General features: G+C 48.6%; 1 protein-coding gene across 6 annotated transcripts in view; it reads left to right on the top strand.

The window, feature by feature from the left end:
* Positions 1-827: 827 nt before the first annotated feature.
* Coq8a (coenzyme Q8A) overlaps positions 828-25,986 on the top strand; it is a 34,071-nt gene continuing 8,912 nt past the window's right edge. For 2 of the 6 annotated variants that reach the window (XM_008822360.2, XM_008822357.3), the window contains exons 1-4: positions 836-987; positions 16,999-17,184; positions 20,246-20,659; positions 20,920-20,986. In XM_008822360.2, the coding sequence (XP_008820582.1) occupies positions 17,008-17,184; positions 20,246-20,659; positions 20,920-20,986 (658 nt within the window). In that variant the 5' untranslated portion in view covers positions 836-987; positions 16,999-17,007. Of the gene's footprint in view, positions 988-1,014; positions 1,362-2,141; positions 2,274-4,519; positions 4,542-16,998; positions 17,185-20,245; positions 20,660-20,919; positions 20,987-25,986 lie in introns of those variants that run through there. The other 4 variants (XM_029558265.1, XM_008822358.2, XM_017795409.2 and 1 more) reach the window with 4 other exon arrangements.

Here is a 25,986-nt window from a genome sequence, read left to right as displayed (position 1 = left end):
ACCATTTTCACCTTTGAAAAAGAGCTTCCAAGAATCCTTAACTTCTAGGGATGAGGAAAACTTTGCAAAAAACAAAAGCAGATCAAGAAATGTATTTTTAATAAAACAGGTCATATTCCCAAGGTCAAAATCTTAATCTAAAGACTGACAACAACCGTGGGAGTGGATTGTGACAAGTCTTCGTACTTTAGGAGGGAAACTGGTCCTGGCACAGCTGATCCAATGGGGCTGAGCCGGCATGGGGGCTGCCAACTCCTCCCCGCCTTTGGAGGAGCAGAACACCCCACCCCCTTGTCAGAAGCCGAACCCCACGGCAATCTGAAGGGGTCGTAAACACTGCAGGGGATGAACCACAGTGAGGGTCTCTAGACTTGGAAGGCTGCACCCCCGCGCACTCGGGGTCCTCGCCCTTGTGAGAAGGGATGCCTTCTTTTGGGGGTGGGGAGGGCACCCACACGACGCAAGCGCAGTAAGACCAAAGAAAATGCAGGAGGGGCTGGAGTGTCGGGGTCAGCGCTACTGCGCTTCCTCCTCCGGACTATGTTTTTTGAACAAACGGAAGGAGCCTTCGCCACACGGCGGAGGAGCGAGAAGGCCTTGGAGTCCTCCCCTCCGGTCCCGTCAGAGGCCCACCGTCCAGTCCAGGAGCGCCACTTTCCCAATCTGGGGAAAGCATTGCAAGCAGACCCGGAGGAGACCGCCGCCCGCTACGGCGTCCTCTGATTGGTTGCTGTAGTTCCACTTTCAGTCCTGATTGGCTGTGAGCCGCGTGCACGGGCCGAGCACGCGCCCCCTGCGTCAGGTGGCATTGGGGCTGCCGACTTTGGCTCAGCCAATGGGAGGGCTCGGGTGTGGGGCGGGCGGCGCCGGGCTTGCGGACGCGGGCGAGGAGGTAAACAGAGTCCCCAGCGTGTGCTGTGTGCTTGCTGTGCAGTGTGCGCGGCGGCGGCGCATAGCTGACCGAGGAGCCCAGCTTCCTGCAGCCCGGTAAGGCTGTCGCCTGCCGGCCTGCAACTGGCCTCAGCGCCCCGGGGCCCATTCCAACATCCTTAAGTGACTACGCAGCCTCAGGTTGCGAGTTCCCCTTGCGGTGGGGCTGCCTTGGGCAGGTCAGGGCCACGCAGCCGTCTCCCACCCTGGGGCCTGTCGCAGCGAGCGGGCGAGGGTCGCGAGTGGATCCGTGGGTTCCTGGAGATGCCCCAGCCTGGAGCACGTCACCCGTTTGCCGGGCCTTCGGGTCGTCCACGCAGCGTGGCTGCCCGGCTTTCTCTGAACGCCCAGACCCTCGAACTGTGGTGCATGGGGCTCTGTCAACAGTTTGTCTCAGAGCTGAGTGAGACTCACGTGGCCCGAGCCAGCTGGTGGGTTTCACAGCTGGGGTTGGAGTGAAGTTGAGGAAGGTGACCCTTCCATGTCCTTTCCTCCCTTTGCTTTTAATCCTCTTGCTTTTTCAGACCCCGGTGGCCTTGAGAGCATTTTGGGCTAAACGCCCCCTTTCTCATTCGTTGCTCAGAGGCCTCCACGTCCCTCATTCGAGTCTAGAGTTTTCCTGAGTGGTAGGGACAGAGAACGCTATGGGGGCCGGGCTGGGTGCTGGAACCCTCCTTTGGCTTGGGCTTCGCGAAGGGCAAGAGACTGTGTGCAGACACCCTCCAACCTGGGATTAGGCCTGCAGCCTGAGAGAAAACTTGCTAAGGCTCACTTCTGCCTTGGGGTCTGCAAGACAGGTCTCTGGAACTGGGGGAGCCAGGCCAACCTTGCCGAAGGATTGGACTTGCATTGATGCCAGTTGTTAGGCTATGGACGGTGGGTCATCCTGGCAGGAGGGCTATTGGGAGACTGCCTTGTGGAGGGTGAAAGACCCTTTTGAAAAGGCTGCAGGGGGCTTAGTGGCTCACAGGAGCAGCATCAGTAAGGCTAAACGGAGCAGCTTTGGATGATCTAGTCAGCCTTGCAAGTGATACAGACAGTGCAGAATTGTGATAATTTTTGACTCAGGTGTCTCCTAGGAAGAATGAAGCAGGCAATCTGGGCACCTGTCGGAGCTAATGCATCTCATAAGATAGTGTGTCTCAACTCCAGGCTATTGACATTTTGGATCCATAGTTCTTTATTGTGGGGACCTGTCCTCTGCCTTGTAGGCTATGGCGTAGAATCTTTGGCTTGTATCCAGTGGACAAATAGTGATACCCACACCAAATGTGACAACTGAAAATGTCTCCAGACATTGCTAAATACCCACTGGAGGGCAAGTTTGCTTGAGAACTATTCAGGTAAGACTCCCCAGACAGTGCCATCCCATGCTGCCAGGGACCTCTCTGTAACCTGCCCACAAGTACTTGGGACATTTAGGGAGAGGGCAGTGTTAACAGTGGAAGCCATGCAGAGGGGGTTTAAGGAGACCCTTCTCAGTGCACAGGGCGGTAGAGGTGAAGCCTGGCAAAGGGGAGTTGGAAGCAGAAAGTGTGGGCCTTTGTGCCTGCTGAATGTGTGGTATTGACTAGATGAGTTGGGGATGTGGAACACTGGTAGTTTCTGTCTCTAGCAACAGCATAAGACTTGAGGGATAAGCACATGGGATCACTGTGGGTTGGTTCATCAATAGTGAGCAAACTAGGGGGCTGGAGAGATGGCTCACAGGTTAAGAGCACTGGCTGTTCTTGTAGAGGACCCAGATTCAAATCCCAGCACCCTTATGGTGGCTAACTACCATCTGTAATTCCAATTCCAGGGGAATCTGATGTCCTCTTCTGGCCTCTGCAGAGGCACCAATACACATGTATGTGGTGCACTTACATATATGCAGGCAAAACACAAATTCTAAAAATAGGGAACAAACAAGTGGGAGCTGTTTGAGTGCTGGCTAAGGGTAGCTCAGTTATACATAAGTGACTTTTCCAAGGAGTGCTTTGGTTATCCTCATTTCTGTGTGTCTTGTGATATGGAAGATCATGCCTTTGTCTGCAGATAGTGTCTGCATATACACAGATGTATAATGATGCAGCAGGGGCACACATGGAATTTGTGGAGTTCATTTATAATTACTTGAAGCATCAGTATCAGAAACAGCGACCCATTTCTTTTTGTACAGAGAAAGAGGTTTTACTTCCGTGTCTATGTTTTGCTTTCAATGTAACCCAGAATTTCTATATTGGACTTATTAGGTCCTGTGATGATGGCTGTTCAGAAAAGCTGTAGAAAGGCAGTGATTTTTGCACAGAGAAAGAAAAAAATCCAAAGCCCTGACTGACTTTGTATTTCTTAATTGATCCTGTGAGAATCCTTTCGACACTCCAACTAGTGGGTTTTTGGGATGCCCTTTGTTAGCTATAGAAAAGAACATGGTAGGGCAGGCACTTTTTCAAAGAGAGGTTTTAGAGAAGTCTTTTATTGGGAAACTCAAAACTTGGCAAGTTAATTTTCCATCAAGAGCCATGGATCCTGAGTCATTATCTTTGTCAGTTGAAACAAGAGCTGTGTGCAAAATTAGACAGGAATATTTAGGTTGTCTTGGTTTGACAACTGGAAATAGTTTTAGTATTACTGCTAAACAAAGTACAGAACTGGAGAGAGCCGCTGAAAATAGGGGTGGCGGGGGAGCGTCAAGGGCCTGTTCTTTCATAGATGTGGTAGGGGTAGAAGGGAGGAAACAGTCTTTGAGAAGAGAGGGTGGCCTGAGTCCCAGGTGGTGGGGTCTGAGAGGGGTGTAGGATTCAAAGCATAGGCCTTCTAGACTGGCTGATGTGGGCTTTGGACTTCTAGATGGAGGAGCAGCTAGGCAGTGTGTCATTACCAAAAGCAGAGGTGTAGGAAGAGGAAGAACTGATTTTGGGGGAGGTGGTGGTGTTGGTATTAGACATGATGGGGCTGAATGCCATCGGAACTATTTTTTTCTGCCTTTTTTTTTTTTAAAGGATGTAATTTGCATGCCATAAGTTCACCTTTTTTAGTGTGAGTTTCCACATGGTTGGACTGGAGTCTTTGTCACTTAACCACTACCATAGTCATAGGTTCCTTGTGTGCCTTGTAGTTGATTGTGGAACTGGTATGAGTGGTGTGGTATGGATGTCTGCTGCCTGAGAGGGCTAGCCTGGCCTGAAATGGGGAGGCCTTGGATAGTCTGGGCAGATGAGGAAGAGCCCAGAAGACAGTTCATACAGAGGAAGGTTCAGGACTGGTCTGGGCTGGCTGAGCTGTGGAATGTGGAACAGATAGAGGCTGGTGAAGGATTCTGAGGGATTAGGCCTGCCAGGAGGGGGAGTTGTGGGAATGTGTGAGGCTGACAGGAAATGAAGAGTGGTGGTAGAGACAGGTTGAGGAGACTCACTGGCTTGCCCTCAGGTGTCGCAGAGGGACAGCAGGAGACATAAGGGCTCCCCAGAGTCCATGGGAGGTTGCTCATATTTGGCACTGGGGAGCTGGATGTGAGTTGTGGGCTTGAAAGGAAAAGCTTTTGTGAAGTAGGCGAAAGGGTGGGGAAGTGCCCAGTGAGCAGAGAAGAGGCTGGGGAGGGTCTGCAACGAGGAACCAGGAACTTGAAGGTACTCACATCTGATTGCCTGTGTTTTGGGGTGTGGGGGAACAAAGAGGCCTGTTACAGAGGGAGTGAGGTCCTGGGCTTAGTGTGGGAGGGATGGGGTATCCTGTGGGGACTCTTGAAGAGAAAGCCAGGTGGAGGTTCAGTCTTAGAGCCCTGCTGATCCTGTAGGGAAGGGAGGGAGGGAAGGAAGGAGAGGTATAAAGAGATGTTTCCATACTTTCTACCTCTACACCACTAGACTTTACTTAAGGTGTTTCCCGAGAGATGCCATAGGCTTTTTAATTCACCTTTGTGAAGACAGCAAAGGGCTGCCTCTACCCCTGCAGTTTTCATAGAATGTCCAGTGGGGTCCTTATCTAATTTTGTGAGCATTATTCTTTCTAGACCTGGTTAAATCCTAGTTTGCAGAAGTAGTGCTGTGTGGCTCCTTGTTGCTCTTCTGTGCTCCAGGGATAAGCAGGACTGTCTTGTTTTACACATAACGAAATGGGGCACACTGGCCCCATGAGTGCAGCTTGTGTGCCTAAGATCACATGTAGTTGGCGTCCAGGCTAAGTCTGGAACCCCAACCTCTCTGTCAAGTCTGTCAGCCAGTACCATTGTGCATGTTGTTCAGGAAGTAGAGGACCCAGTGGCAATGGCCCTGCTGTCTACAAGGCTGGATGATAGGTCCTAGAGACTTCACATGAAAACAAAACAAAACAGCTTCCCACCCCCCCAAAAAACACACAAAAAAAGAAAGGTGTATTCTTCATCTGGCCTGGATCCTGCCTGGGAGGAGGTGGAAGAACAAACTGCTGGACAGTGTTTACAAACATCTCTGTTCTTTGTGTAATCGAAAACCAACTTGGTAGCTCTTGCTCCCTAAACTGTTGGCAGCCAACACTGGCCAGCAAAGGGCAGGCTGGGCTTTGTTATGGCCACATTTGTTGTGTACATCTTGCTTCTCTAGCCTAGAATGTTCTGTGAATAGCCAGGGCAGACTTGCCTCCTAGGAACAGCTGTGTGTTGCCTTCCTCCTAATCCCCTTCCCGCTTCTAGATGGGGTGGGGTGAATAGAGGAAGACATGTCTGTGTCATGAGCTGGCTTGAAGACTCAGAGATTGACTCCTATAAAAGCTGCCTTTGAATTAAGGATGCTGCTACTGCCATGTCTGTAGCTGTGGATGGCAAGGGATGAGGGAGGCAGTGGACAGAAAGAACATTGCCCTGTGTTAAGCACTGGCTGCAAGAAGTATCAGTGGGTATTTATGTTCTGTGTGTTTCTAAGATGCTCCAAGGTGGCTGTTAGCATACTGAACTTCCTGCTGGGTGGTGCCTCACACCATAGTACTAGATAAACCACACTGGTCCTTGAGTGAGGGCCAGCGTGTCCATTTCCAGCACCATCTGCCTCTGACTGAGATGTGATCTTAGACCTTATAGGGAGAGCTGGAATATAAAAAAAAAGGGGGGGGTCATCAGACATCTGTGTCTCCTTTTACCCTCACTATGTCTATACCAGAGTGCCTGTGTGGTCACAACAATGCTAATAATCATACCAGCTAATGGTTCCCAGGATCCCATGTGTGCCCTGAGTGCTGTCATGTGAGGAGTCTAATCTCTCAAGTATAGATGAGGAAACTGAGACGCAAAGCTTAAGTTTATGTGACTTGACTGACACTTGGAAGTTAGCAGCAGAGTCAGGGTTTAGCCCCAGATCACCAGTTCCAGAGGTCTTAATCTTGTTGCCTGATAACTGTATTGAAGCAGACACAATGAAGACCACCAGCAAGACAACTCCATGGGGGGACAGTAGTTTATTTGAGAGCAGACCACTGGGCTACCTCTCAGGGAGCAGGGAAACAGCAAGCAGCAGCAGTCAGACATCTTTCATAGGTAGGTAGGTGGCTGGGTAACTTTCTATGATGTAGGCTGGGCAGTTTAGCTCAGGATTGGTTGGTCTCCCAATAAGCAGAGGGACTTGCCTGGGGCTAAGTTCGAACCCACTGTTTTAGAATGTTGGGAGCTGTGGAGCCATTTTAGGAGCCTGCCAGGAACCTAACAATAACTACTTGAACCACATACTTTCTCAATGCATGCATATTTTTTGAGACAGTATTTCGCTGTGTATTTGGAGCTAGTCTCAAACTCATGGAATTATAATGTGTGCTACCATGTGGCTTAGAGAGTTATAGTTCTACATCTGGGTGGGATTCAAGGTGAGCAGCTCTGAAGACTGGCTTTTTTCTGGTTTCTTGTGTAGCACAGGATAAGTAACAAGTGTGGCTCACCTAGATAACAGCCACTGCCCCGTGGTCAAGAGGGGCTTTGTGTGAAGCTTGGGAGAAGCAGCAGTGTGCACCCATCTGCCTGCATGTCTCCTCCAGCTGACACACCTGTGCTGCATGCTTGTGCCTAGTGCTAGCCTGACTAGTGCTCGTTTGGGAGTCCATGAAAGTGCAGGAATGAAAGGTTGATGAAATGGACGATGGATTTATATGAGCTCAAGCTATGTACTGACAATGCGTTTTCTGCGCAAGGTGAAGAGAGGTAATGCAGGTGGCTAATAGTTATGGCAGGGAGAATGGAGGGTACAGGAAGTTGGCATCTGACACCCCTGCCCACTCCTCTGCTTGAGCCCTTCATGAGCAGCAAGCACTTAGGAGTCACCTTTCTTTGGATAAAGAAGGAAAAAAAGGTAGTCTCTACCCTGGAGGTGCTGGATAGTGTGTAGCTCTGTCTGGTGGGTGAAGTTCATTCCTGGAGCACTTAATGGGGGGATCCATGTCCCAGCAGAACCTCATTGGCTCGTTGGGCTAGAATTCTGGTGACCTTTCTAGATGTCCTAGGATAATTGTGGTTATGTTTATTGCCCAGAATTGGGGTCTACAAACTTTGTCTTTAAAGGACCAGATAGTAAATATTTTGGGCTTTGTGGTCCATAGTTCTCTCTTGCAACTACTCAACTCTATGGTTGTCGTCAGACAAAACAAAACACAAAACAACACAATATGTGAATGACTGGGCTGTAGGCAGTGCATAAGTGAATGTGCATGTCTATTATTCAGTAAAGCTTTATTCCTAAAAACAGGCAGTAGTGTTACTGGAGTTAGGGTCTCAGCTTGTGGAATGGCTGCCCTAATAAGCCAGTTAAGAGACCCAAATTAATTACAAAAAGCAGAAAAAGATTTCTTAAATATGGCTATATTGGGAAAAGGGACAAAGAGATCCAGTGACCTTCCTTCCCCCAGTCCATCTTTGGGATCCTAACATGGGATAAAGTTTAAATAGAGTGCAAGAGATATGTATAATTAAGCAGTTCTATTCAAGGTGTCATTGTCTGGGCTCCACTCTCCTGCAAAGGTCTGACAAGGTTCCCCTCTGGCTGGCCCAGCCTTTTTAGCCTTTTTATTTTCACAGCATGAGATTTAATGGGAGAATTCTAGTTCCTTGGGGTTCCTTGTTTCTACAGACCAGATAGCCAGAGTTCAAGACACAAGCGCTTCTTTTAGGATCTCCTTATCCCTTCGGGTATGCCGGTTACAGTAAGACTAGATTTGGCCCCAGAACCCTGGTTTGTGCATGCCCTGCCCTTGAAGGACACTAGTCATAGTGTCTTAATATGTATTGAGAAAATGTGGTCACTGTACATGTTACTTGATTCTAAAGTACAATTCTTGGCTTCGAGTGTAGAATAAGCACTCATTAACTATTTCTGTCTTTTGATGCAGGAGCCAGTGGTGAGGAAGGACTTGTGTAGAATAAGCACTCATTAACTATTTCTGTCTTTTGATGCAGGAGCCAGTGGTGAGGAAGGACTTGTGCCAAGTGATTTTCTTATCACTCTTCTGAGAGGACAGTTGAACCTTATTCCCCTAAGTAAGATGACCACAGTGTGCCTGGCAGCCAGTTAGGAGCAGGTGTTTTCTGAAGAACAGTAGTTGACTGAGGGCAGAGAGAGGCATTATTTATAGCATTCTGATCTGTCACCTAACACTGCCCTTTTACCCTGGAAAGCACTAGAGGGACATAGAATAGTTGTTCAAAAGTTATTTTTTTAAAAATATTTTTATTTTATGTGTATGTGTGTATTGCCTGCATGTAGGTAAGTGCACCTGTGTCATGCAGTGCCCGCGGAGGACAGAAGAAGCTGTTGGATCCCCTGGAACTGGAGTTACGGACAGTTGTTAGCTGCCATGTGGGTGCTGGGATTCGAACCTGGGTCTTCTGCAAGAACAACCAGTGTTCTTAACCATTGAGCCATCTCTCCAGCCCCAAAAGTATCTATTTGTGTGCTTATTTTTTTTAAAAACAACTCAACATGTTTAAGATTATTTTTGGGCTAGAGAGATGGCTCAGCCGTTAAGAGCACTGGCTGTTCTTGCAGAAGACCCAGCTTCAAATCCCAGCACCACATGGTGGCTAACATCTGTCTATAACTCCAGTTCCAGGGGCTACAATGACCTCTTTTGTCCTCTGTGGGTATTGCATGACATGGGTGCACTTACACATGCAGGCATAGTACTCATACACATGAAATAAAAATAAATAAAATTTAAAAATAAAAGCGGGCTGGAGAGATGGCTTATTTTATTTATTATTTTTATTTTATGTGTATGAGTGTATTACCAGTATGTATGTAAGTGTACCCATGTCATGCATTGCCCATGGAGGTCAGAAGAGGGCATCAGATCTCTTGGAATTGGAGTTATGAATGGTTGTTAGCTGCCTTGTAGATGCTGGGAACTGAACCTGGGTTTTCTCCGAGAGTAGCCAGTGCTCTTAATCACTGAGCCATCTCTCCATCCCCAACCCCCCGTTTAAAAAAAAGCCTATCCAGTCAAATGTAATGCCGTTTGTTTCCCCAAACACACTTGGGTATGAGTCCATCCTCTCAAGCCTGGTCAGCCTATCCTGTATCATACCTTTAAAGAAAACTGACTGTCCCTCTCCCAGAAGCTATCAGTTGCCAACAGTTCCTCAGCTAGGGCTGGGGCTTCTTGCCCATCTCCCCCATCCATGCAGGGTTTTTGTCTGGCTTGGGCTTGGGCTGGTTCTTGTGCATGCTCTCACAAGCACTGTTGGTTCATATGTACGGCTGCCCAGCTGTGCCTGAGCAAATACGGTTCCCTTGTGTTCATCTACCACCTCTGGCTCTTACAGTCTTTTCATCCCCTCTTCCTCAATCATCCTTGAGCCTTAGGAGAAGAGAGTGTGATATAGATATATCTATAGGCACTCTACAGTCTCTTATTCTCTGCACGTTGACCAGTTTTGGGTCTCTGTTAATCACCGTCTGCCTTAGGAAGAAGCATCTCTGGTGAGAGAGATGCACTAATTTGTGAGGATAACAGTAAATCATTAAGAGTCAGTCTAATACTATGTCCATTTAATGGGGTAATAGTAAACTTCAAAAGAATCTAACATCCCACCACCCAGAAAAAACCGTATGTGTTTAATCTTCTGTGACCTTCCCCCCAGGTTTCCCCTCCCCCCGTGGGAACATGTGATTATACTCTCGTCAACAGATACCATTTCCATTGCCATTTAAATGGCCACATAGCATTCCGTCGTATGGATATATTGCCACCTTACCCATTTTCCATAATGCTGTGATTCTTATTCTTTTAGTTGAATTATCACAAACATCCACTTTTAAAGAAATGCAGTTTGAGAGATTTGGATAGGATTGTGGACTTTTATCAGTTAGTTCTGCAAATGCCAGGCTTTAAGCTTTGGAGGGACCAACTAAATTATTTTCGTTTAACAGGTATAAATACTTCTTGATTGATGCTGGAGGAACAGAGGGAGTACAGAAAGATGGAAGTGGTCCTTGCCTGTAGCTAACAGCCTTGAATGGGGGACATAATTGCTAGACAGATTCAGAGCTTGATTGTGGTGCAGAAGGATGCAGGACACAGGAGACTGGGACAGAGATGCCTTTGAGCTGAACCCCTGAGGAGGGAGGAAATGCCCTCTGTTCCTTTGCCTTGGGAGCCCAGGCCTTCAGAAGGGACCTACCCTGAGGTTTGGGAATGGTGTGGCCTGGCTGAACATAGTGGAACACAGTGAACCCAAGGCTGATGAGGCTGTAGGCTAGGTCAGGAAGGTTCTTCCTGCCTCTTAGGAATCTCAAAGAAGCCATGGGATGTGGGAGTACTTTGATAGGACATTCCTTTTCAAAAGACTTTTGGCTGGTGCCCTGGGAATGCATGGGAAGGGCAAGGCAAAGCAACAGGTAGGGCTGCTGCATGGCCCAGTGGGAGCATCCAGGGTGACTGGGCGTGAAGAGGATTGGAAAGCAGTAGGTACCAACAGCATCCTTCAAGCCTGGGCTCTGGGTTGGTAGGGCTGGGATGGCAAGGTTGGCTGTAGACATGCCAAGTTTGAGGTGCTTCACGGATCTCAGGGGGTTCAGTAGAAGGCCCATGCTGCCTGTTAGGGGATAGGCTTCTTAGGGCTGAGGGCTTCCTGTGTACCTTACTGTTAGGTTTTTAATTTTAAAAGATAATTCATTTTTTTATTGTGTGTGTCTTCATGAGTTTTTGTATACTATATGTGTGCAGGTGCCTGCAGAGGTCAGAGGGCATTGGATCCCCTGGAACTGGAGTTACAGGTGATTGTGAGCCACCAGATATGGGTACTGGGAACCCAACTCCTGTCCTCTGCAAGAGCAGTAAGTGCTCTTAACCACTGAGCAATCTCTGTAGCTCCACTGTTAGGTTTTTTTTTTGTTTTTTTTTTTTGTCTTTTTGAGACAGGGTCTCCCTGTAGCCCCAGCTGTCCTGGAACTTGCTATGTAGACCAGCCTGGCCTCAATCTCACAGAGATCTGCCCGCCTCTGCCTCCTGAGTGCTGGGATTAAAGTCATGTGCCACCACACCTGGCTTCACTGTTAGGTTCTTATCCCAGCCATCCCAAGTCTTCGGGGGCTGCTGTGCCTAGGGAGGGACCAGAGGAGAGTAGACCCTGGCTTTCAGAGGTATGAATACCCCTGCTTTGCTGGCATGGGAGCTGGTCTGTGATGCACTGTAGTTGTGAAGGGGATTGAACCGCTGCCTGGTAAATCGATATACTATCCTCAGCTTGCTTTCACCTCATGAGAACAGAGAGAGGTGATGCGTCTTGGCCTTGAAGTGGTGACTGGGGTCATATGGTACCCTTTCTTCCAGTGAAAACTCCTTTCCCACATGGGTTCAAGTAGAGCCTATATACTTTGTGCCTATGATATTGCCTGTTGTATTTATTAACGTTTTTCTCCATTGGCTTTAGTATCTTTTTTTTTTCCTTTGGTGTTTTTGAGACGGTCTCCCTGTAGTCCCAGCTGGCCTGGAACTCTATATAGACCAGGCTGGCCTCGAACTCACAGAGATCTGCCTACCTCTGCCTCCCAAGTGCTGGGATTAAAGGCGTGTGCCACCACGCCCGGCTATTTTTATTTATTTTTATTATATGTGTACGAGTGTATTGCCTGCATGTATGTGAATACACCGTGTTGCACAGTGCCCACAGAGATCAGAAGAATGCTTTGGATCCCTGGAACTGGAGTTATAGATGGTTGTTAGCCACCATGTGGGTCCTGGGAACTGAACCTGGGTCTTCTGCAAGAACAGTCAGTGCTCTTAACCACTGAGCCATCTCTCCAGCTCCGATATTATATTTTTAAAAAGAACAACACTCCATTTCCTTCCTGCTAACATGTCTTTCCATATTGGCCAGGTCTGCATCCGATGGGGATGTTTGTCAGTTCTAGAGACCAGATTTGAAGATCCTGTGCCCCAGATAACCCCAGCTGACTTGGAACTTACTGTGTAGACCAGGCTGGCCTTGAACTCACAAAGATCCTCCAGCCTCTGCCTTGCAAGTGCTGGGATTAAAGGCGTGTGCCACCACACCTGGCTTGATTTACTTCTTTGATAGCAATTTAGCACATTAGGACCAGAAGAGGCTTATAAGAAGTTGAGTCACCTAGCTGATGGTGACAGAGCTGCCTGAGGTCCATGTCCAGGCTCTGAGGACAATGTTTTCCACTCAGGAGGTACCACCTTTGTGTCTGCCTCTGATGCCTCCCTGGTGCCAGTGTCCATTATAGATATGCTTGCATGTCATTGTGCTATGAGCATGTGGCCAGAGCACATGGACACAGGCCTTCAAAAACTAGCCACGTACAAAGGGAGATGTTGGTGAAGGATGTTGCCATGATGCCTGGCTGGTGCACCCTCCTAAATGTGACTATCCATCCTCATCATTTGAGGTCACTGGATCTTTTGTTCCCATCACAGGAGAGCATTTACTCACAGGCAAGGTCCTGAAACCAGTAGAGTGAAGAGCCAGGAGTGGCGTAGGGTAAGGAGGGTGGTGGGGGTTAGAAGTTCCAGTAAGGGCTCTATGAAGTCATGGTGCAGATAGGGTTCTTGAGTGTGAAAAGGGTTCGTGGGCTTTTGATGTTACCGATTTAAAATTATGGTATAAATGCTATCTAAGTGAGTGCCGGGCTTGATGCATAGCTGAAGGGGATTTGCAGTAAAATTTCAGGATGGTTGTGTTATGGGCCACCTTGGGATTGTGGTGAATTAGGAATAGGGTCTTTGAGGCCCAAATTTTGAAAACCAGAAAGTGAGAAAAGCTGTGGAGAGGCACTTTCTTCTAGTAGTCATTTACTGTCTCACCTCCTCTTTGCTTTTGTGAGGGCAGGGACTCCTTGTTGAAAACTGCCTGTGTTGATAAGGGTGTGAACAGTTGGTTCACTTTGTACTGTGGGGGAGGCCCAGCACAACTCCTGCATGATGGGTGAATAATAGTCACCAAAGGGGGTGAGCATGGACCAGCCACAGTGCTTTTGCAATCCACCTATTCACAAACAGTGGGTTGTGCTTGTTAGCAGTAACTGCCGACTAGAGGAAAGCGGTGCTCACAGATCTGAGGGGACTTCTTTCCACTGCATCTGACTTGGGCTGGTATCTAGGGCAGGACGTGGCACTGGCTTGGAGTTCTGGCATTTAGGATGCAACTTTTCAGATGGGAAGAAAAGCATAACTGATTGTTTTTATTTTTTAAAAAAAGATGATTTATTTGCCATTTTGAACTAAAAAGGTTAGGAAAATATAGTGAGGAAAATACTAAGACAATTACTACTCATAGCTCCCAGGGCAGGAGCTTAACTCTGCTTCATGCACTTAATAGTTTTCCTCTTTGAGTGGTGTGTGTGTGTGTGTGTGTGTGTGTGTGTGTGTGTGTGTGTGTGTGTGTATGTGTGTATGCATGCATGCATGCATCATGTGTCACTTCAGCCTGCTGTGGACTTGGACTTGTGTTCAGTGTCAACACACAGGTTAGGACCCAGGAAAGGTAGTTCTGGGTGGGTGTTGGTGGGCCCAACAGCTGCTTTGCTACAGTGTACAGGACCTGAAATGGCTGTTGAAAACCAAATTATTAGTGCAGTGGGCCAGGTAGGCTAGACTGCCCCCATCCCCACCCCCTGCCCAAATCATACCAATTTTGTTCTAGTATAAGTTGAGTGTGTGGTTATAGTAACTTGGATGGAAAGGTTCGGCAGACTGTATTAACCTTGAGAACAAAAGCTGAATGAAGTAGGTCTAGGTTCTAAGGAAGACTTGATGTCAGGTAGTGGGCAGGTGAGGTTTTGGAATTATTGGGACTTGGGGCCTATGGCTTTTTTTTTTTTTAAGTGATCCAAGGTAAGGCTTGATTTGGGGGATCCCTGATCCCTGGAATATGGTGAGGGGCCCTGGGCCCACTGGCAGGAGTGTGTCTCTGATGTCTTCATCAAAATCTAAACCCTCCAAGTTCTAGATGGCCCTGATGGGTACTTCTAGCCCTAGTCCTGAGAGTAGTGAACAAGGTGTGTCTGTGTGTGTTGAGGGAGGTGGTGGCTGTGAGTTAAGAGTTGACACCAGGACTCCTTGAGCTCTGATTGCGTGCTGCCTTACCAGTCTTTGATGTCTGATCTATGGGCTCACTTTATTTATTGCCATAAAAATCAGAGGAGTGCAAAGCAAATCCCAGGGTGTGACTTGGCATCTGGTGATGGGCAGGGCCAGCCCCATTGCCCCTGAGCCATTTCCTTCAAGACTAAGGTCATTTTCTCCAAATATCCTGGCTTATATTATTGGGTAAATGACTTGTAACTGAACAGTGCACTGACCTTGTCCGTAGGTCAGGTGTTTGAGGAGGCAGTATGGAGTGGATACAGAGCAGACCAGGCATGGGCACCTGTCACCCGTGTTCTCTTAGGGTCCCTTGCTCCTGGCACTATTAGACAAACCATATAACACGCCTTTATCTGAATTTTTCATAGTTTACATCCTGGGTAGGGGGGAATAGAGTAACTTACAAAGGCGAACACCCCCGCGCCCGGGTCTGCTCTGTGGGTCAGGGCTCGCCGTTCCAGATGGCTTCCATTCTCCACCCACAGTCTCTGTTAGCTTTTACCCACCTCTCGAGGGCCTGCAGTCTCACCCCAGGTTGGTAAATGCCCCCTCTTGAGACGCGGGGGGGGCATTTTTTCTGCCCCGTCGCCGCAGGCCGCTTCTCTTCTAAGATGGCACCAAAAGCCCCTCCCTCCTCGGCCTCCGCAGCAGGCACCGCGGCTTGGGACACAGCACCTCATGGACACTGTTGAATGTTGTATGACCTTTGCTAGTTTTCCTCTCTGACTCTGGTGTTCTCATTTGTAAACCAGGGTCACTAATAACTGGGCCATGAATTGTTTATAAAGACTAGGAGGTATGTGGAAAGCCCTCAGCCCTGTATGTGTTTACAGCTGGTATTTGAATGGAAAGGTAAGTCTCAAGGGCACATTATAACAGGTCCTCAGAGTTCTCAGCCCCTTTGGCAGAGTTTCTCTGATTATAATGAGAGTTCTTGTAAGATTTATTTTTATTATTTTAAATTATGTGTTTCTGTATGGTGGTATGCACACTTGAGTTCTGGTGCTGCTGAAGGCCAGACACCTTGGGTCCCCTGGAGCCAAACTTGCAGGCCGTTGTGAGCCACCTGATGTGGGTGCTGGGAGCTGAACTCTGGTCTTCTGCAAGAGCAGTAAATGTAGTTAACTTCAGAGCTATCTATCTAGCTCCCAGTTCTCCTTTTAAATAAAAGCTGCTTTTTGCCCTGGCTTGGAGCAGAGCAGATCCCGCTGGAATCCTTGGAGTGGCCAAGGGATGACATACTCAGATATCCTCACATTCTGGCAATGCTGTCAGTGCTGTTGTGTATCTGTCCCCAGCTGTGCTTCTCTCAAGTAATGTAGTAAAAAGACGGAATCTGAGAGCCCTTCTCTTTGTCCCCTCCCTCCTGCTGTCTGAGTATCAGAGTCCTTGTACAGCCTGTACCTCTGTTAGATCCTGAAGTGCCATTCACACCCCTCTCCTGGGTTTCTGACTTTCTTGAAGCAGACTCATCTCCTTTGCTCATCTGGCCAGTGTAGTCCTGTTGCCTGCCTTGGCCACAGTGCTCCTTTTAGATGCCAATGGGCTCTCTGGCTGTTCCTATTTCTTTAGCCTCCAGCATGCCAACAGATCTTAGCCCATAAACATGCCCAGGGGTAGTTAATGACCAACCAAAACAGACCCTAACTATACTGGGCACAGTGGATCTCAGCATCTCAGACCTTGACCTACATTAAAAAAACAAAACACTTTCTAGCTGGGTATGGTGACACATGCCTTTAATCCAGCACTCAGGAGACAGGAGCAAGTGGATCTCTGTGAGATTGAGGCCAGCCTGGTCTACATAGTTCCAGGCTACCTGGTGCTCAGGGAGACCTAGTCTAAAAAAACAGAACAGAACAAAAACAAGCAAAGAGAAAAGGGAGCAAGGAAAGGCCACAGTCAAGGCAGGCAGTAGCCCTCCATGGTGCTACATGGTCACTTTTCCTGTTTGTGTCATCTCGTTGTCTGTTTTTAGTGCTGGCCTGCAGTGTGGAAGCACTGGCTTGGTGACTAGAAGCTGAGGATGGGCCTAGGGGTCAAGGAGGTTGTCTGGGCATCACTCAGACAGTGGGTGACTCCAGGCTTCGCTAGGCAAAGCACCAGTGGTTGGGAAGAGACAGACACCTCCAGCCACTGGAGGCTGGGGTGGGATGCCACTGTTATGAGTCACCCTGTGGGGACACCTTTGCTTTGCCATACCCTTTTGGACAGAGGAAAGAGCTCTAGATTGGAAGTTAGAACCCATGGTAAGCCCCTTGACTTCTGTGCTGAGGTTTTTCAGGGGGTGGTTGTGAGGCCCAGGTGAGGAAATCCATGGGAAGTAGAGAGTGTCTAGTAGTACTGATCATTGTCCTGTGCTTTGGTCATCTCCATTCTCTCAGTACTACTTAGAAGAAAGATCAGTAGAAAAACAAAACCACTAGTTTTGCCTTCTGCACAGTCTGGTGGGGAACTAGTCAGTGTGAACGTGATCCTGTGTGGGATGTGGTGCCCCCTTTCCTAACTTGGCTTCTTTTCTTCCAGCCTTGAAGGATGGCAGCTATGATGGAAGATGCCATCATGGTGGCCAAAGGCCTTGCCAAACTGACCCAGGCAGCTGTGGAAACCCACCTGCAGAACTTGGGCCTTGGTGGGGAGCTCATCATGGCAGCCAGGGCCCTGCAGTCCTCAGCTATGGAGCAGATCAGCATGGTCTTGGGGAAGGTGCAGGTAAGGAGGCCCCTTCCAGAAGTGGGTGTAGGGGGAACTGGTGAGAAGAGGGCCAGACTCTTGGTGAGACCAGAGGATGAACCAGGACACAGACACTTGATGGCTGGTCTTGTTGTAGACAGGACTAGAGGTCCAGTGGCTGTTATGTCCTGCTGTCATTTTAGGGTAGGGTATGGTAGGGTAAGGCATTTATGTGAAGCTCTGCCTAGTATAACAGAATATCACAAACTAGAAAGCTTAAACAATTTCTACTTATTTCTCACAGTTCTAGATGTTGGAGGGTCCAAGATTAAAGCTCAGTAGATTTGACATCTGGTGAGACCCCATTCCTGGTTCATAGGCTCTGTCCTCATGACTTAATCACCTCCTGTGTACGTAACCTATGGGTTAGGTTTCAGACACACAGTCCACAGCAGGGCTCATGTGTAGATCCATCTAGCCTTGGAGGGCTCCTCCCACCAACCTTGCTGAGCCTTAGCCAAGACCTGTCTTATTCTCCATTTTGCTGAGGATGCCCCCTTTACAGGGTGGCAGTTAACATGGCCCTGATGAGGGCTGCTTTGCCTTAGCTTTCTATTGTCCCTTATGCTGTTGGGGTGAAGGTTACCTTTGTGTCAAGGTTGGTGTCTTACATCACAGAGTTTTTTTTTTTTTTTTTTTTTAACCCAAAAAAAATAACAAAAGAAATTGTGAATAGTCTGGGTTATGCGAGCACTTCACCCACACTAACATCAACACTAAGGGAATTTTCTGTTTTTTTGAGGCAGGGTCTCCTTGTGGCCCCAATTTTTTTTTTTTTTTTTTTTTTTTTAAGCCAAAGTAAAGTCACAAAGTGATTGTGGATACGTCTGGCTATGGCAGAGCATTGCCCACCAGTAACTCAGTACTGAAGGGATGAAGAAGGGTGTGCATGCACACACATGTGCATATTGGGAGGTGCATTGCAAAGATTGTCCTGCTTCCTTACTTGGTCTGTTTCTGTCCTGTAGCATGTCCTGCCTTCATGGTGGGCAGAAGCACAAACTGGGAGGCTTAAACAGCAAGTATTTATTTCACATAGTTCTGGACCAAGGTCTCATGCTTCTTGGGCTGCAAGGCTGTCTCGGTCCCCAGGCCTTTGGTTAGTCTTAGGTCCAGGATTTGTAGCCCCTTCCCTCTTATACAGGGGTGACACAGTATCCCTCATCCTACATAAATATCTTTGACTTTTAGATGTCTTAATACCCTTGAAGTCCTTCATTGCTGCTCTGGGATGGGACAGGCCTGTATTTGTACTTCATTTCTCAGACCAAGCAGTTTGCTGTAAGAGACTTCGATTAAGTGACTGGGTCAGAACCCTTGACCCATTCCCAGTCTTCCTGCTCTTGTCCTTATGTTGCGATTGGGTGGTGGCCCTCCTGCTTGGTGCTGGATCTCTGGAGAACCTGGAAGGTGCACTTGCTTCAGTGCTTTCCATCACCCCAAAGTCAGACTCCAGTTAGATCTGGCTTTTTCCAGGAGGGTAAGAGTACCACCTGGGCTTCCTCCCTCTTGCTTTTTGCTTTCACCCTTCCTACAGGCCTGACCTAGGGTCTAGAAGAGGCAGGGCCATCCTCCCTTAGTTACTGGAGACAGGAGACCGAGACCGGATGACCCACCACCATGGAGGAGGCCCCTGAGTCGGTGGCCACTTTGCTTCCCCTCGATCCCTCACATTTAGGTTTGTGGTATTTCCCTCTACCCTGAAGGTCTGAGGGCTCTAATTGTTCTGAGATCCTGCATGCCTCTGGCTTCCTAGGGACTTATAAATTCATTCAGCAGATACTCAAAGAGGCTGGGGCCCTTTGCTGCGTGTAGGGCCCCACAGCTACTTCAGCAGGTAGCAGTCACATAAGACCATTTGGTTATCATGGGAGTTATGTAACAGGAGGGGACTCTGCCCCAGATTCTGCTCCTCTTCACAACAGGGCTTCCCTGGCTCTATGAGAGGCCCAGAGTCCCAGTGTGACTCATTTCTACTCAGAGTCATGGAAGTGACCTGGGACTTCGACTAGCAGGGCAAACCTTTGGCTGTGGACCCCTGCTCTGCTGTTTGCTGCTCAGAGGCCTTTACCAGTCACATCAGCGCTCAGCCTTAGTTTCCTGTTTGTAAAATGAGAGAAGCACCCAGTCTGCCTGCTTCCATGGGAGAGCAAAGCTTACTTAAATTCCCTAGAGCACAGAGGCTCCAGGTCTCCTGTGTTGCTGCATGATGTGTGGGCAGCACATAGGCCATGACATTTGCTCAGTTTTCACTTGAATCAGGGAATCAGTCCACAGGCCTCTCTTTAGGACACGGTGCTGTTTATAGCCTCCACCAGCAGCTTCTGTGATCTTGGCTGTAACTCCATGTTACTCTCTGGCAATGGAAGCCCTATTTCAGATGAGGAAGTAGCCAAGAAGGGTTAGTAATTTGCTCAAGGTCGTTCCTGGTTAAAAGTTAGAATGGATCTGGGCCTGAAGGTTGGCTCTGTTAACTTACAAAGAAAACATGGGGTGTTCTCTAATCCCTTTTGCTCAACCCTGTATCTCAAGTTCCCAAGGCTAGCCAGACACCATGACCACCTCTGGTGAGAATCTAACTGCATACCCAAGCTCATGGTAGTACTGTCTGCAATGAGGTGCTGCGGAGCCCAGGGGTTCCCATCTTTGGTCCCTTTTCACCACTCCCTGGTCCTTTTATACCTTTGTAGGCTTTTCCCATCTTTTGCCCTGATTTCCCTCTAAAAAGCCCCACAAAGCTCAGCCTTGGCCCTGCTTTGTAGGTGAGGAACTTGTTGCCCAGAGCCATGTGCATCTGGCCTGGGCCTGGCTGGGCCTGCAGTAGATGCTTAGTGGCATGTGTTGCTGCATGCCCAACACTACACAGCAGAGTCCTAGCAGGAGCCAGATGCTTCCTCTTGGGCTGTGAAGAGGGCCTAAGGTCTCCAGCCCTCCAGAGGGTTAGAGAGGGCTGAATAGCAGTGGTTGGCAAGTCCTGTACCCACATGAGGAGGAGGTCCAGACCACACCCGTCCCTTACCCTGGCCTTTGTTCTCTTTAGGGTCAGGATAAGCATGAAGAGTCATATGCCACCGAGAACTTCGATGACCTGCAAGCCGAGGTCCAGTTCTCAGCACCACAGGCAGCTGGAGCCTCCTCTGACGTCTCTGCAGCCTCTGACTTGGATCAGGCGATGCCTTCGCCCCTGGGTCATGCCCATAGTGAGGGGCCAGCTCCTGCCTATGTTGCCAATGGACCCTTCAGGGAAGCTGGGCTCCCGGGTCAGCCTACCTCCCCTATGGGAAAAGCCAATAGGTGGCTCTTTGCAGACCCCAGAGACTTGTTCCTGGTCAGTGGCATCCAGCAAAGGTTCTTCCACCAGGACCAGTCCTCTGTAGGGGGCCTCACAGCTGAAGACATTGAGAAGGCCCGTCAGGCCAAGGCTCGCCCTGATACCAAGCCACACAAGCAGATGGTGGGTCTGCAAGGCAGCATGGTGGGGTCCCACTGGGCAGCTCCCACTCCCAGTGGGGCTAGTGTCCCTGTTTTGCCTGTCCTTTTTGATGCTGTGGTTAGGGGTCTTTAGGAACGTGAAGGCTCTTGGTACAGTGCTGCCAGGAAGAGTTGCTGCCTGTGGGAGTATAGAGGGGAGGGAAAGGCAGCCTGAACCTAAGGCTACTGTGTCTTGTTTGCCAATTTTGCCAACTCCATAGGTCTCTTTTGTTTTCCCTCTAGCTCAGTGAGCGGGCTCGGGAGCGGAAGGTGCCAGTTACACGGATTGGGCGGTTGGCCAACTTTGGAGGTGAGGTGGCTGTGTGCCCCATGCTGTCCTTCCCCTCCTGCTCTGTCCTATCTGACCTGGTTGAATGGAGGTGAACGTATTTGGGAACCCAGCCATGTCCCAGGATGGGGGAGCCTGTGACAGTGTTGCCCATCTATTAGCTGTTGAGGGTCAGGGTGTTCCGCTTAGTGATGACCTGGTTACTGGATTCCAGCCCCATCTCGGCTCATCCCTGGGGCTGGTGTATGACTGAAGCCTTGCCGGAATTACAGCTTGGCCTGCCTGGTGGGCCTTGCTTAGGGTAGTCTCTGCAAGGAGGAGGCTGATCATGAGTACTGGCTCCTCACAGGGCCTTTTAGCTCCCTAAATGGAGCACTTTTTGCCCTGGGACCCGCCATCTGGGGCGGCTGTTTGCCAGATCCCATAGGCCTGCAGCTGTTAGTATAATGATAATGAGTTGATATCAACTGAGTTGATATTAGTTACTTATTCAATGTGCTGCAATGTCTTGAATTTTTGTACCTGCTTGGGGGTGTGAGAAGTCATTGCACCTACCACACTGTACTCCTTTGTATGCATTGAAGGATGCTTTCGTAGTGCAGCCTATAGCACTTGCAGGTCCTCTTCATGACACCCACCCACTGTAATGATAATGAGTTGATATCAACTGAGTTGATATTAGTTACTTATTCAATGTGCTGCAATGTCTTGAATTTTTGTACCTGCTTGGGGGTGTGAGAAGTCATTGCACCTACCACACTGTACTCCTTAGTATACATTGAAGGATGCTTTCGTAGTGCAGCCTATAGCACTTACAGGTCCTCTTCATGACACCCACCCACTATATATCTACCAGGTCCTGTTGAGAATCTGTCTCTTTTCATAAAGGTGTAGCTGTCCTCAGTATGTTCTCCAGGCAATGTAAATAATGAAAGAGTAGTTTTGACAGCTTGTTTCAAGTACTGGCCTTGGCCAAGTGGTTTGGTCTGGTGGATTCACAGTGATGCACTGAGTTGGGCAGGAAGACCCACGATCCCATGTCTACCTTTTCCTTTGTAGTCCATCTGCAGCAGTTACTTTTTTCCCCCCAAAGTCACCAAATATCTGGCAGAAACAGCAGGAAGTTTCAGAAGGTTCTGTCTGTGGTCACTTGACTGTTTCTGGGCCTGGAGTGAAGCAGTAGAGCAGAGGGGTGGGAATATGGGGTAAAGCAAAGTCTTCACCTTGTGTTGGACAGGAAGCAGAGAGAATGTGATAGGAATGGGCTAGGGATAATACACCTCCAAGGACCCAGCCTTGGAGGCATCTGCTATTCTCTGCAGTTACAGAGGAAGCTGAGCCCAGAAGTCGCCAGAATCCCAGGGCCACATACATATCCGTGACAGTCCTAAGGACCTGAGCCTAGGCCTTTCTCTGGCACAGGGACATCTGAGCTGCCTGCCTATAACTAGGCCTCTTCCTTCCCACACAGCCAGAGGGCCTGCTAGGTCTTACCCTCCACTGGTCTACTTCTGGGAATGGAAGGCCAGGTCTTGAGGCCCTGGGAGAACAAGCCCCAGGTGCTTCCTCTACCTCCTTCTGGTCCCCCTGCCTCTTGTGCCCAGGCTGCAGCTCCTGCCCTAGGTCCCTGGCTTCTTTGGGGTGAGGAATGCCATAGGCTGCCAGGTGTTGGTCTAGAGGGAGACTATTACTGAGGATCAATAACACCTGGAAGCAAAAGACAATACCCATGTCCATCTCTCTGCTCTATGTGGACTTTCTTTTTTTAATTTTATTTTTTATTTTATGTATATGAGTGTATTGCCTGAATGTATGTAAGTGCACTCATGTCGTGCAATGCCCTTGGAGGTCAGAAGAGGGCATCAGATCCCCTGGAACTGGAATTAGACGGTTGTTAACTACCATGTGGATGCTGGAATTCCAACCTGGGTCCTCTGCAAGAGCAGACAGTACTCTTAACGATTGAACCATCTCTCTAGCCCTATGTGGACTTTTATTTTTTAATTACTATTTACTATTTTATGTGTTTGAGTGTATTGCCTGCATGTATGTAAGCATACCCATGTTGTGCAATGCCCTCAGAAGTCAGAAGAGGGCGTCAGATCCCCTGGAACTGGAATTAGATGGTTGTTAGTCACCATGTGGGTGCTGGGAATTGAACCCGGGTCTTCTGCAAGAGCAGTCAGTGCTCTTAACTACTGAGCCATCTCTCCAGTTCCCCTATGTGAACTTTCTTAACAGAATGATCCATACCTGTTAAAAAAGTGGGGCTTAGTGTTGAGGATGTGCTTCTAGGGGTAGAGTCTTTGTTTGCTTAGCATGTACAAACCCTGGGTTCCATCCTGCGCACGAAAAAATTGACACAGTACAAGCATGGCCGAGGACAGTGCTGGTCTGCAGCAGGTGGTTTCATCCTTGCTGCTGTTGCAGAGGCCCCTGGAGTTTCTGGCAGGTGGTACCAAAGCCACTAGGTGTGGTGACTTATGGGTCCTGCTCTCAAGCATTTGTCACCTCGCTTGTTCATGAAGGACCTTGTTGTTGAAAGTTGTTTTTTTTTTACCTCTGGTGATGGTCAGAGGCTGCTTCTGTCATGACCGCCAGAGGGACTTGAGCAAGGAGAAGGGGTAAGGCCCCTAGGTTACCCAGAAAAGCACCCCAATCTGGACGCAGGCCCAGCATGCCTCTGCTTTGCCTGGAGGAGAGCTCTGTGTTTCCCTTGATGGCAGAGCTGCCCATGAAAAAAATATGGGAACTTCCTGTGTGTGGGCAGTGTGCTTTTAGGCCAGGAGGGAGGCCAGGCTGCCAACAGTGGCTTTAGGGTAGGTTTTCCTTCCAGACTTCCCAGAGGCCTGCAAAGGGCAAGCCTTCTAAACCATGAATCAGAGCAGGAGAGCCATGCTGTGCTAGGGTCTTGGGTACAGAAGCAGGGTGCCCAAAGGTGGTGGGAAATCCCAGCTGAGGCATCTCTTCCTGGAGTGGCCTCTAGATCTACCTGGCTCTGGATGAAGGTAGAGCTGGGCAAGCGTTTCCAAGAATCACAATATACCTGGGTTGATGGAGAGGGGGAGCCAGTTTGTTCTGGGCTCATTGAATTGGGGAGGCTAAGATCAGTACTCCTGGCTGGCTGGCTGAGCTTGTTTTGCCTCCTGGGCTGCCTGCTGCAGGGAGCGGGTCCCTTGGTTGGCTGCTTCTGCTTTTGGTGTTGGTGTTGCTATTGAAGGAGCAGAGCCTGAGGCCTCCTTCCTGGAATATTCCTTCAGGCATTTGTTTAATAGCAGTCCTCCACACTGTAGAGATTGGGCTTTGACTGGGAGCCTAGAAACAGCCAGAGAAGAGTTTGGCACAGAGTGCTGGGTCCAGTAGGGGGTGGGAGTGGAAATACGTGTGTAGGAAGAACTCTGCTCAGCACGGACAGGCTGGATGACCTGAGACACCATCTGCCTTTTCTTGTCTTAGGACTTGCTCTAAGCAAGGGATACTGGTGAAAGTTAATGTTGCCTGTTGTTCTTTATGTGCCCTATTTAGGGTGCTGAGTAGGATGAGCTGGATGGGTGATGGGGAGTTAATGTTTAATCAGGATTCTAGCATCTAGTGCCCAGTCCCCTACAGAGTTGCTGGGGTGGGAGGAGAGTTAAAGGGAACATGCGGGTGGACCCACCAGGCACCTAGACCCTAGCACCCTTGTCTCACTGCACCAAAATATTCCTAAGGATGTTTTAATCATGTCCTCGGGCATTACAGAAACTGGCTTCTTCCCCAGTTTGGCTTATTCTGCCCCACACTGTCAGTTCAGCACATTAAACATTTGAACCAGCCACACTGAGTGTTTTAAGTGTGGCTGGTCCAGAGCAAGGTGTGCTGCACATGTGTCATTCACACAGGATTTTGAAGACAGTGCACACACCCACAGATGTAAAATGCCTTTAGCTTCATACTGATTCCTGTTTTGGATATAGTGTGTTAAATAAAACATTGGAATTGATTTCCTACGTTTCTTTTTGATTTTTTAATGGACTACCAGAAAAGTTAAATTCATGTACATGATTCACATGAAATTTCTTTTGCTAAGCTCTGGCCTGATCATTTTGAATAGGTAAGCACTTTTGTTGCGCTACCACATACCTGACCCTAATGTGGGCACTTAATTCTCTTAGTCCTTTTAATAACCCTGAGGTAGGAGGTGCTAAGAGTAGGTGAAGTAGAGGACACACTGCCCTCTGGTGGCAGAGAAGATACACTGTAAAATGTTTTAAAAATTATTTTTTTTAAAAACAGGGTTTTAATGTGTAGCACTGAATGGCCTGGAACTTCATATGTAGACCAGGCTGGCCTCAAACTCAGAAATCTGCCTACCTCTACCTCCTTAGTTCTGAAATTATAGGTGTGTACCATCATACCTGGCTCTTAAAAAATTACCCTTTAATTTTAAAAGATTAAATTTTATTTCTGAGCCAGGCGTGGTGGAGTATGCCTTTAATCCTAGCACTTGGAAGGCAGGGGCAGGCAGATCTCTTGAGTTCCAGGCCAGCTGGGGCTACAGGGAAACCCTGTCTCAAAAAAAGAAAAAATATTACTTTTCGAGACAGGTCTCACTATATAGTTCTGACAGCCCTGTAACTTGTCATGTAGACCATGATGGCCTTGAACTTGTGGAGTCCTCCTGCCTCTACCTCCTAACTGCTGGTGGGATAATAGGCATGTGCTTCCAAGCCCAGCTTAAAATTTTATTTTTCATCAGGCAAGTTTTTCAGTAAATTCAGTTTTTCTTTAATGCATTACTGTTGTAGAAAAGTTGGAAAAGAATGATACAGATGCAGATCTCCTTGCTTTAAACTGAGCGCCTGTGGGGGCCCCGCCTTGCCCTTGCAGGTGTGGGGAATCCTCTTTGACTGCTTATCCTGGAGAAGCTTTACCATCTTCCCTCCTGGCTGTGGTCTGATTGTGTCTCACATGCTCCTTACAGTCTCTGTGAATGGTGTGCCTCCCCCAGGCAGCCAAAAGAAGCGGGGAGGAAGAGGATG

Source organism: Nannospalax galili, unplaced genomic scaffold, assembly GCF_000622305.1.
Source record: "Nannospalax galili isolate Female #2095 unplaced genomic scaffold, S.galili_v1.0 scaffold1508, whole genome shotgun sequence".
Taxonomy (NCBI): domain Eukaryota; kingdom Metazoa; phylum Chordata; class Mammalia; order Rodentia; family Spalacidae; genus Nannospalax; species Nannospalax galili.
This window is presented reverse-complemented; position numbering and strand designations above follow the sequence as displayed.